We start from the raw sequence: 12,810 nt of genomic DNA on the forward strand, positions 1-12,810 counted from the left end.
AATGAGCGCAGCGTCCCGATGCTGTGTTTGAGTTAGTGTCTCGTGCAAATCCCATACTGCAGTGTCTGTGTCTGCCTGAGGTGGAATATAAACGGCACTGACTATGACCGAGCTGAATTCCCGGGGTAGATAGAAGGGGCGACATTTGATGGTCAGTAGTTCCAGATTTGGTGTGCAGGAGCGTGAAAGAGGAACGATGCTCGTGCTGTCGCACTAGTGGTTGCTTACCATCAGACACACTCCACCTCCTCTTGACTTCCCCGACTCCAGTGTTCTGTCCATGCGGTAAACCGAGAAAAACTCGGCCGGCTGCATGGCGTGGTCTGGTACCACTGGGTTCAGCCATGTCTCGGTGAAGCAAAGAAGGTTGCAGTCCCGAATGTCTCTCTGGAACTTGACCCTTGCCCTGAGGTCGTCGAGCTTGTTTTCCAGTGACTGGACGTTTGATACTAGGTAAGGGAGCGCGGTGTGCGTGTGCCCTCAGCCTGTTCCTGATGCCGGCTTGTTTCCCTCGTGGATGCGGTATGGGTCGCGTCCTTTGTTCTCCCTCAGCATCTCCCTCAGCATGGTCCGGGTTTAAAAACAGCGAAAGGTGGGTGCATTGTACACCAATAGATATAAGAGTGTCTCATCTAATGATGTCCATCTTGTGTAAATGGAACTAAAACTAGTTAAATAAAAGTATAAAATAAGAAAGAAAAGGAAAAACGTAGCCAAAGCAGTCGTGACGGCAGCCGACCTCACCGGCGCCATGTGCACTCTTGATATCACCCAAATGAGGATGGGCTGCCCTTTTAAATCTGGTTCCTCTCAAGGTTTCTTCCTCAAGACATCTGAGGGAGTTTTTTCTTGCCACGGCCTGCTCATCAGGTATAAATACACACCATTTACCTTGACTGTTGATTTCTGTAAAGCGATTTCACAACAGACAGATGTCTGTTGTGAAATCGCTTTAGAAATAAACTTGACTTTACTTGAAAGTTATTTAGAAATTGCTGTTTTTGCGCAATGAATCATGAGGTAAGAGACAGTATAAAACCAAACCTTATTCCTCCTTTCCTCAGATGCAGTCATGGTAAAAATGCTTGCTGTTGTGGTGTTGTTTCTATTTGCACTGAAATCTGCAACAACAATCAGATTAGATGGAAATGGATACACAGATATTCTGGTTGTCATTAACCCTGCTGTACCAGAGAATGAAGAACTTCTAAATCAAATCAAGGTATTTATTTATTGATGTATATGTTGTAATCCTTTGGAACCGTTTTAATTGATAATTCGGTTTTGAAAGTTAAAATATGTATTTATTCTGCATCAATAATGCAATCAATGTAAATGTATCCTTTATATTGTATGAAATAAAATTATTTAGCCATAATAAACTTCATAAACAATACCTCAGCAATTTTGGAGGGGGGGGCAAAAAAAAAAAATATTTTGTTATAGATATATATTTTATGATGTCTGCCTTACTGAGTTTAAAGAAGCCAGGCAACCTATTTATACACAAAGTGATATACATTGTGAAAGAAAAGTAAAAGTGGAAAAAGAGAATTACAGAAAGTGTTTCCTCTCCTGTCTCTAAGTAAATGTAGTGGAAATTATAGTAACTTTACTTTATATTTAAGACTTTAAGCTCAACCAGGCCAAAATAATAGAACAATTCCTAATCCTAGTTTAACTTACCTTAAATTAATAATTTGAACATAAGAATTTACATGCAAAACCTCCTCTGGCCTCCTCCTCCTCAGCACCACCACCACCACCACCACCATCATGCCAAAATTACAAAAAAAAAAAAGGAACAGAAAACAAAAGAGAATTTGGCCTTTTTTCTTTTTTTTCTTTTTCTTTTTTGGGAACAGTTCATAATAATTAAAATCAGCATATATTTTTGTAATGAAAGCACCATTACATTATATTTTTTACACCATCTTTTTTGAATTTTAAAGATTTAGCTAAATAAATTGTTAAATTGTTTGCAAATGACCCGTTTCTTTGGCCTTTGGTCACTTCTAAAAGTTGATATATGTTGAGGTGTTCAAGTCCTCACTCTGGTGCTGATGCAGTGCTTTTGAGGATCCAGAATGAGGCTTATCCTGACACATGTCTCCTTCCTTCATAGGTGCCCTCCTCCCTAGATTCATCTGTTCCTTCCCTTTGTGCATTGCAATAATATGCTGTTAAAATAAAACTATTTTTTAATTGTTAAAAATTGTTCCTTGTCTGTCTTTTATCCACTGTCTTTGCAATCCTGTATTTGTGTGTTGTCTTCACTAGCCTGATAGTGTTTCAATATAGTCTTTATATTTTTATTAGGACATTAAAATGAAATAAAATTTAATTATCTGTAAAAAAGTGATGGAATATGTTAAAGCACTGGGAATAAAAAGAGTAACAGGAACAAGTAACAGTTTGTATTTGTTTTTAAAAAAAATATCTAAAATAGTCTCTGTTGATTAAAAATAGTTAGCTGTTTAAAGATTAATTACATATTTCTGTTTACATGCAAAGATTCCTTACATATATACATTTTTTTTTCTACTCTCTCCAAAGAAAATGTTTATCAGTGGATCAGAATATCTGTTTGAAGCTTTAGACCGCAAGGTGTTTTTCAAGGAAGTGAAAATACTGGTACCACCAAACTGGACATCAGGAAAGTATGAGAAAGCAACAACAGAAATTTACAAAAAGGTACAATATTCATTCAGTTTGTTTTAATATGCAGTACACAGAAGTACTTGAAATTTTATGAACATTTTAGAATTTTCTACATCTTTCTGCATAAACCTAAAGATTTCTGCATATGACCTAAAACATCGTCATATTTTCATGCAAGTCCAAAATGCACTTCTAATTAACTGCTAGTCCTCGACTTTCACTTTTTTTGCAAATCACAAATATGTAATGGTGTAATAATGGGCACTTATCATATTTCTTTCTCGTTTTTTTTGACTGGCTTCGCTTTGCCCATCAAGGATTCAAGGATTTGTGCTTGTGCATCTGATAATGTTTTTAGTAAGTTTTATGCAGAAATATAGAAAATTCTGCAGGGTTCCCAAACGGTTGTGCACCACTGTACAGGTTGTGGAGTTAATTTACTGACTGGTCAATTATTTATTGTGTGATTGATATATATATATATATATATATATATATATATATATATATATATATATATATATATATATATATATATATACATGCGATTTTCACACAATATATAACTATGTAAGTTATGAACCAATAATACATTTTATTTTTAGGGCAAAATAAGAATAGAAGATTCATTTTCACAATATGGTAATGAGCCATATACTCATCAACCAGAAGGATGTGGACATGAGGGTGAATACATTCATTTAACCCCCGATTTCTTGTTAAACAACCACATTTCTGAACCATATGGACCTAGAGGTAAGCCTAAACCTGTCTTAAGCACACACACACATACACACAGAGTTCAGCTCCGTGCTTCGTCTCCACCCCCCACGCCCCTCCTCTTGGACCCGCCCAATTCATTCCCCATTTTTTTTGGACGTTTGGAATTAACCCCCGTTAGTGCCGGAAACAAAGTGTTTATAAGTATTCATCATATATAGACGGGCACTGCGGTGGGCTACCATGGAATAGGAAAATCAGTCCTCCTACTGCTCCTCCTTCATCACCTTCTCTGTGTAAGTCTGCAAGGTATCTGGTTCATCTAGTCCTCAGAAGGATGCCGCCCGCTTGCTGTTGTCTTCTTCACATGGCAACCGGTCGGTGGCTGAGTACGCTGTGGATTTTACATCAATGCTACTGACAGCATGTGGGATCACACCGCCTTATACGACACATTCGTTCGGGGGTTTCTGCCCAGTTGAAGGAAGAGCTGGCTGCCCAGGAACTTCCACCCGACCTGAATGCCTTGATCTCTCTGGCCACCCTTCTCCAACCTTCCACAGTACATGGAGATTGCCTGTCAACACCTTTTGCCTACTGAGAAGGAAAGTCACCTGCACATTCCCCTTTCAGGTTGTGTATGGCTACCAACCTTCACTGTTCTCCACCCATGAGCTTGAGACATCTGTTCCTTGCTGAGACATCATTCCTTCCTTCCATCCTTCCTTCAGACATCTGTTCCTTCCTGCCAGTCATCCCTGACACACACACTTCTTATCGAACATACTAATGTCCTCTTCAACAGTGATCAGTAACTTAAAGATTACCTTGACTAAATTAAATGTTTTATTTTTTCTTTCCTCTGTGGCAAATCTGACAAATAGATATTTTTCATTTCAGACAGGGTTTTTGTGCATGAATGGGCTCACCTCAGATGGGGAGTATTTGATGAATATAATACGAGAGAACCATTTTACTTGTCTGCTGCTGGTCAGATTCAACCGACAAGGTTTTATTATCATTGTCAATAAATGGTCATATATTGTTATTAAACATAAATGCACATTGCGAGAATAGTCGTCGGAAATGTGTTATGTTTTATTTTCAGGTGTACTGATAAGATTTCTGGTGAATGGTATGAACTTAATAATCAGAATCCTACACCTTGCCAAATTGATGCATCTGGCAAACCCACATCCAGCTGTGAATTTTTTCCAGATTATATACAAACTGCAAAGGCCTCAATAATGTTCATGCAAAGCTTATTTTCAGTGAGTATCGCCACGGTTCAAATTGTTTAAAATAGTTTTTCGCAAATGCTTAAATGGTAGTGTAGATATAAATGCTAACACAAGCAGACAGTTGAAATTAGGGTTTAGTCAACAAAGTTGCTTTTCAATTTTTACCCTGAAGTTTGCATTTTTTCCTGTGTAGGTAAAAGCTTTTTGTGGAGAGAAGGAACATAACTATGAAGCCCCCAATGAGCAAAATAAACAGTGTGAAAAAGCAACACGTACAGTAATCTTTGAGGACTCGGTAGACAAAGATACCCTTCGCAATCTGAATCCTTTGTCATCTGTACCAACACCTCCAACATTCAAAGTCATACAGAGGGGAATCCGGGTCATCTGTCTCGTCCTTGATGTCTCTGGAAGCATGCAAGTATGTTAAAATGAAATAAAGAAACAAAAGACATTTTTTCGATTACATCAAAATGTGGCTCTGGGGTTATATGCATATAAATGTTACGATAAAAAAAAAAATGGATGGATGGATGGATGGATGGATGGATGGATGGATGGATGGATGGATGGATGGATGGATGGATAGATAGATAGATAGATAGATAGATAGATAGATAGATAGATAGATAGATAGATAGATAGATAGATTGATTGATTGATAGATAGATAGATAGATAGATTGATTGATTGATTGATAGATAGATAGAACTTTATTGTCATTGCATAGTACAGGAACATAGAAACAAAATGCATTTTAGCATCTACAAGAACTGCGAACAGTACCAATTTTGCAAATTGAGAAGTACAGATAAATATGAATATTTTTGTACAGCATGTCATATATAAGTGGATAAATGTACAGCAAATACATACAAAGTCTGTGGCAGAGAAAAAATGTGCATTAGCTGTTGAGTAATTAGAACAAGTAAATATAAAGGCAATGAGCTCTTTAGTTTTCATGGCACTGAGGGTCAGGTTGGTTGTTTGGTGGCTGCCAGGCTTTGGATGTTTTCCCGTAGGCCGATTCGTCGTTGTTGTGCACTTAATTAAGATGTAGGAGTTGTCAAGGGGACCGCCATCATTGGTGAACAGGGAGTATTGTAGTGGGCTTATAATACAGCCTTGTGGGTTGCCATTGTTCAGAGAGAGGGTCGAGGATGTGTGATTGCCAAAGGAACAAAGTCTGAGAAAGTCCAAAATCCATCTGCAGGGGAGGGTGCAGATACCCATGTCACTGAGCTTGGTTGCCTGTTTAGTGGGGATGACTGTATTGAATGTAGAACTAAAAGTCAATAAGCAGCATTCCGATATATATTTGTGGTGTTCTTATCCAGGTGGTTGAGGGCTGTATGAATTGTTGTGGAAATCCCTGTGTCAACCTGTTCAGGTGAAAGGTAAAATATTGTGAGTCCAGTGTAGGTGGTTGGCCTGCTCTGAGGCAAAAGCCCAATCTCACTTTTATATTTTGTGATATACGTAGTCATGAGAGTTGATTATAGCAATCTATTGATCCGTGTTCATAGACAGGAATTTCCCTCTTTTTTCGTGTCACTGAGGACGACTTTCTGTGTAATGTATTTTTAATAGGAAGCATTTTTGCCTCCGCTAAAGTTTTCTTACTGCCACTGTATACCACAGACGCTGTATTGTTTTTTTTTGTTTTTGTTTTTGATTTTTAATCTTCAAGCACCACAACTCATTATTTAAGCAGGAGATTTTATCCTTGTTTTTATTGCTTTATATTCAGTAAACTACTTGCTATTATAAACCATTGTCAGTGGTTCCTTCCAGTCAAAATACAGTAAATATTTTCTCTCAGTTAACAAAAGAAGACTGCATTAATTAGAGGCACACATTTATTACGTTATAACCCTTATTCTTACCGTATCATTTCTTCCTTATTCTCTGATAAAATTGGGGAAAATGATTACCTTTAGCATTTTTGTCAGCATTTCCCATTATCCTCTGCCTCCGTTGCTATGGAGACGAAGCTAGATGGAGGCAGTTGTGCTAAATGACTTAAAAGAGGAAGATTTGTGTCCATTAACACAAATTAATATATTAAAGTTGGTGAGTAAACCATAAAATGCTGTGAGACTGTTGGCAATCAGCCAAAAATTATTCAGGCATTCTCCAGCTGAGTGCTTGGGCATTGGAATGATGGTTGTAGTCTTCAGGCATATGGGAACCATGGCCTTGGCCAGTGACAGGCTGAAAACATCGGTAAAGACGTGTGCCAGTTGGCCAGCAAATATGCTGAGAACATGCCCCGATACAGCACTTTTTAAATGAAAAATGAAAAAAAAATGAAAAATATAGCTGCAAGCAGCGATGGCGGGCCCTCGCACATTTGTGTATCGCTATACGGTGCCCCCCAGAAAACAATGCACGGGGTGCAAGTGCATCAAGTGGGTAAATATCAGTGGACTATTTTATGTTGTTACTGACCCATTTGGGGACTGTAAGTAAAAGAAACCCCACATTTTAGACAAACGGGGGCGCTAGTGGGCCACTTAAGAGACACACCCTTGTCCGACAATTTTTGGACACACTTAACAGCCGACAAATGTGATGTATGTGTCAAATTTCAAGTTAATCTAAGCACGCCAAAAGCCTTAAATATGCCTGAAATAAAATGTAAGTTTGACGCGTTGCCATGAGAACAGCGTTCGAGATATCAAAAATCACTTTGCAAATTATCATTCACAATGTCTCGCCATCATGTTGATTACGTTTGGTGGCAATCGCATGAATATCCTAGGAGGAGTATTTAAAAGTTCACCACATGCAACTGTCAAAAAATCCACCTTTTGTGACTGACACACTTCCTGGCGCCTGTTGGTGGCGCTATGTCCAAGATTCACAATAGGCACATCGATGCGATCGGAATCCTTGGCCGAACATACACACTGCGTGTCATCCGAATAAGACATTTTTTCTATATGCGTACCAACTCTCGTACATGTGAGAACATAATTGCCCGATCTGTGCACGAATGTTTGTTTTTTAATTACAGGGGGCGCTACAGAGCCCCCCTGCCACGCCTGTATACCAGCCTTTGTACGGCCCTAGTGACAAAGGACTCTGACGTGTGTGCCAAATTTCAAGAGTTTTCAAGTATGTTAAGGGACCCCAAATGGCCAATGTGTGTAAAAAATAAAAATAAAAATAAAATAATAATAAATTCTAAGGAAAACAATAGGGCTTCGCACCTCTGGTGCAGGCCATTCTGGCCTGCTCCTCGGTGCTCGGCCCTAATTAAACCTTCAATAAAAATGTGTAAAATAAACTGATCTGTACATATTAGTGCTTTTAGATAATGGGTAATAATTGATTGTTTTTCTTTTTTAAAGGGGCTGAGAATAAGTCAACAACAACGAGCTGCTACATTTTTCTTAAACCAAATAACAGATGAAAAACAATTTGTGGGTCTGGTGACTTTTAGTACTGATGCTCAAATACTAAGCCCACTGACAAAAATAGATGGACCGGCCACAAGACAGAAACTAATTAATAGCTTGCCAACAGTTGCAATTGGGTCAACAAATATTTGTAAAGGACTCAGAAAAGGTTTTGAGGTGAGACACAAATATCTAATACTATCTTATGCATTGCAGAGATTAAGTGAATTAAATTCCACTGTCACACTGGTCTGTCTATTGTGATTAATGACCATTTCTTTTTCCTTTTCAGCTTCTTCGAACCGATGACGGACAAACAATAGGAGATGAAATTATTTTTCTGACGGATGGGGAAGCATCTGATAATGTTCAGGACTGTTTGCAGGAATCTGTTCAAAGTGGTGCAATTATTCACACTTTAGCTTTTGGCCCGAGTGCAGACAATATACTGAGAACCATGGCTGATCAAACCGGTAAGATTCTTTAAATGTGATATTGCATATCGATAATGATTTTGATATATTAACTGGTCTTTTTTTATCATTTCACAGTTTATAGTTTCAGCTGTAAATCTAGAGCACAGTAAATACATACATACATTAAATAACACTGCACTACTGTTGCTGCATTACATTCTCTAACAATAGAATTGGATTCTTATTCATTTAGATGGAAAGTTTATCGTAGCCGAAGAATCTATTCTTTCCAACCAGCTCGTGGATGCCTTTTCCTCATTGACAGTGTATGATGGAAATTCCTTCACACAGCCCATTCAGGTTAGTGACGCACATCCACCAAAAGAAATTTCATCATCACAAGTCAGAGTATTCACATAATTTTTATTACTTTTTTTAACAGCTTGAAAGCACTGGAACCGATGTTAAAGATTGGTTCAATGGAACAGTTCCCATCGACCGGTCTGTAGGAAACCACACCACCTTTACAATAATATATGAAAAACGTGCACCAACTGTGAATATAGTGTCACCAAGTGGTGTGGTTTACGATCAGAGAAACATCACTGACAGTGCGAACACAATCACTTTCACTATTCCAGGAACTGCAGAGGTTATTTTAAAGAATTTTGTATCACAACACAATATTATAAATTAACAAAAGAAAAAATACTAATGCAAGACAATTTCATTCTCTGTTTTGTATTGAAGCCAGGAAACTGGAGGTACAGCTTCTTCAATAAAGAAACATCTGCACAACAAATGAGTTTAACAGTAATCAGTCGGGCAGCTCATGAAGATGTTTACCCAGTCACAGTTACAGCCAGAATGGACCAGCAGACCAGTGATGGAACCAAACCCATGGTTGTGTTGGCTGAGGTCAGTCAGAATTATAATCCTGTATTGGGGGCCAGTGTTTGGGCAAATCTGAGATCAGATACTGGGCACTCAGTAGAACTTCAACTCCTTGATAATGGAGCAGGTAACAATTTAAAAATGTTAACTTGCCTACAATAAGATTTGCTGGGGAAATGGTTCAATCAAACATTAAATGAAACATTAGACAAATAGCATGTATTCATGTACATTATTACAGGAGCTGATGTGTTTAAAAATGATGGGATCTATTCAAGATATTTTACTAAATTAAAGCGTGGAAAATACAATCTAAAAGTGAGAGTGGAACATCAACAGGGAGCAGTCCAGGTTTTCTTCCACAGACACAGTGGCAGTCTGTATATACCTGGACATATTGTGGATGGTAACTATTGTTTTCTATTTTCACTCAGTTGAATTGTCCATTATTATGCAAAACTTTAGTGTGCTGGATGTTTTCCATAAGTGAATGTTATAATAAACTAAATGTTCAATGGTACAATAGTAATATCACTTATGTCAGGAGCAAAACATTCAAATTCTCTGGAATTTTTGTTGATGCATCTGGCATCAACAAAACGTTTGATGAGACTGAGAGAGCAATGTTATAGGGACTTTCTAAAAATACAATTGGACCAGATTAAGAATTGGATTGGAAATATAAAAGCAAACATTACTTGCATTAACAAAATATGATACATTTAATCAAGAATGCAGACAAAAAAAATCAGTGATGGTGAGTAGTCATGAAGAAAAAAAGAAAAAGTTTTAATAATAATAATTAATAATAATTAATAATAATAATAATATTTTAACCTTTATTCGTCCCACAGTGGGGAAATTTCTAGTTTTTTCGCATACCCCAACTCATCTGGAAGCTGGGGTCAGAGCGCAGGGTCAGCCATGGTACGGCGCCCCTGGAGCTGATAGGGTTAAGTGCCTTGCTCAAGGGCTCAACAGTGGTAGCTTGGCTGTGCTGGGGTTCGAACCGCTGACCTTGTGATCAGTAACCCAGAGCCTTAACCACTGGACTACCACTGCCCAAAAGAAGTGGTAGTCCAGTGAACCCAAAAAACTGTGGTGGTTTATTTTTACATCTCTTGGTTTAGCTCTATGTTGAAAAATCAGCGAAGTAATCTGCCAAATAAATAAATAATAGGAAATACAGCACTAACTGCCAAATGTGTCCTTTTTCAGGTAAAGTGAAATTAAACCCTCCTAAACCCCCAATAAATGTGCAGCCAGTTGATGTGGGCAACTTCACAAGAACAGTCACTGGGGAAAGTTTTGAAGTGGAAAGAGATACAAATATAAATTTCCCTCCAAACAAGATCACGGATCTAATTGCGGAAATCAAAGAGGACACCGTGCTTCTCAACTGGACAGCTCCTGGTGAGGACTTTGATGTGGGAAAAGGTGAGTCTTTTGCAAGTTTATATCAGTCAAAATTAGAATAACATTATCTACTATTATAATGTATAATAGTGTCACTCGTAGTTGGACTCTATGCTACATTGCTCCAGGGTGTGTTTCCACCTCACCCAGTGTTCCCCAGTATAGTCTCTGAATTCACTTTGGCCTTGTTTAGGATAAATTGGTTACCGAATGCTTTAAGACAGTTTACTGCTGTATTGATACAAATAATGTAATGTACTTGCTCCAATTCAATAAAGTTAAGAATAATCTGCTTAAGAAAGCAAAAAACAAATACTATACAATACTTGCTGCACTACTAAACACAGTTTCATAGCATCTGTTAAACATGTGGTTTTAAATTGATATAGTTATAATCTGAATACTTTGGGTGTATACACTTATCATATTAAGATATTTTTATTCTAATTTCTATCTCAGTACACATACAAAAGAGTTATCAGAGTACAGATTATAGCCTCAGAAAATGTAGTCAGTATGTTTTAAATCTCTAAAAGTTTAAATGTTTTTCTGTTTCAAGTCAAATCCTATGAAATCAGATGGAGTGACGATTTGAAGAAGCTTCAAGAGAATTTCACCAGCTGTGATCTGGACAACAGTTCATCACTTGTTCCTCAAGAGTCAGGCTTTGCTGAACAGTACTTTTTTCAGCCTAATATTACAATAAAAAATGGCATCACACTTTTCTTTGCTGTTCAGTCAATGGACAAAGAGTCGACCAAGTCTGAGGTATCCAACATTGCTCGAGCAACAAATTATGTCCCAGGTCGAGGATCCTCAACTATTATAACTCAAGGCCCGAATGCTATCATCATATCTGTCTGTGTTGTGGCCATAGTGAATGTGTTTTAGCTGTAGTCATCACATGGGCAGTAAAACATAAAAGAAATAACTGATGTTAGGAGAACTCAATACATGTTCACATCTGATTTTATGTATGTTATTTTCTGAAACTTAAATGACCTAAGATTAATTCTATTGATTTATGAATATTTAAATATCATGATTAACACTAGTTAAAAGCGTATACATTTAAATTTGACTCATGGTCACATATCAGTTTGATAATGTATCATAATTTCATATTAGATGGATATTACATATGTACACATCAAGTGAAGTCAAGTTAAGTGGCTTTTATTGTCATTTTACTATACACAGTGGTACACAGTACACAGTAAAAACAAAACAACGTTCCTCCGAAAACCTGGTGCTACACTAAACAACAAAACAACATAAAGTGCATTGAGTGCAGCCTGGTGCAAACAGTGCATTAAAAGAACAGTACAGACAGACAGAGTGCAGACAGACAACACAAGACAAGACAAAAGACAAAAACCAAGTATAGCACCGACTAGTAAACCTACTGTATACTTACATATACAGTACTGTGTGAGGAGAAATGTAAAAACTATACCCAGGAGAAAGTACAAACAGAACAGAGCAATGTAGTGCAAAAGAACAGCAGCAAGGAGGTGCAAAGACAGCATGTAAACATTATACTGAATACAAAAGGTGCAAAAAAAAGCATGTAAACATTATACTGAATATAAGGTGCGAGTATAAATAATAATAAATATATAAATGGTGGTGGAGTGGATCGAGATGATTGATGATAGTGTTTAGTCCAGGTTGTACAGTTCAGTAACAGTAACACACAGATTGAGTGTGTGTGTGTGTGTGTGTATGTGTAAGTGAGTGTGTGTGAGTTCTGTTCAGTTCTTTGTATTGAGAAGCCTGATGGCTTGTGGAAAGAAACTGTTACACAGTCTTGTTGTGACGGCCCGAATGCTTCGGAACCGTTTTCCTGATGGTAGGAGGGTGAAGTGTGTGTGTGACGGGTGTGTGTGATCGTCCACAATGCTGTGTGCTTTGCGGATGCAGTGTGTGGTGTAAATGTCCATGATAGAGGGGAGAGAGACTCCGATGATCTTCTTAGCTGTCCTCACTATCCTCTGTAGGGTCTTGCGATCCGAGACGGTGCAATTCCCAAACCAGGCAGTGATGCAGCTGCTCAGG

The 12,810-nt window shown here is 37.9% G+C and overlaps 1 protein-coding gene across 1 annotated transcript; it reads left to right on the top strand.

Annotated features, from left to right (window-relative positions):
- The first annotated feature begins 1,046 nt into the window (after positions 1 to 1,046).
- LOC124394749 (calcium-activated chloride channel regulator 3A-1-like) lies at positions 1,047 to 12,043 on the top strand. The gene is made up of 14 exons (XM_046863183.1): positions 1,047 to 1,222; positions 2,557 to 2,694; positions 3,267 to 3,417; positions 4,282 to 4,390; positions 4,490 to 4,652; positions 4,816 to 5,043; positions 7,979 to 8,203; positions 8,319 to 8,499; positions 8,696 to 8,802; positions 8,885 to 9,094; positions 9,193 to 9,463; positions 9,578 to 9,742; positions 10,555 to 10,773; positions 11,312 to 12,043. Exons 1-14 carry the CDS (start codon positions 1,073 to 1,075, stop codon positions 11,641 to 11,643), a joined length of 2,649 nt encoding a protein of 882 aa, XP_046719139.1. The 5' UTR covers positions 1,047 to 1,072; the 3' UTR covers positions 11,644 to 12,043.
- The last annotated feature ends 767 nt before the right edge of the window (positions 12,044 to 12,810 follow it).

Source organism: Silurus meridionalis, chromosome 12 (genome assembly GCF_014805685.1).
Source record: "Silurus meridionalis isolate SWU-2019-XX chromosome 12, ASM1480568v1, whole genome shotgun sequence".
In the NCBI taxonomy this organism is placed as follows: domain Eukaryota; kingdom Metazoa; phylum Chordata; class Actinopteri; order Siluriformes; family Siluridae; genus Silurus; species Silurus meridionalis.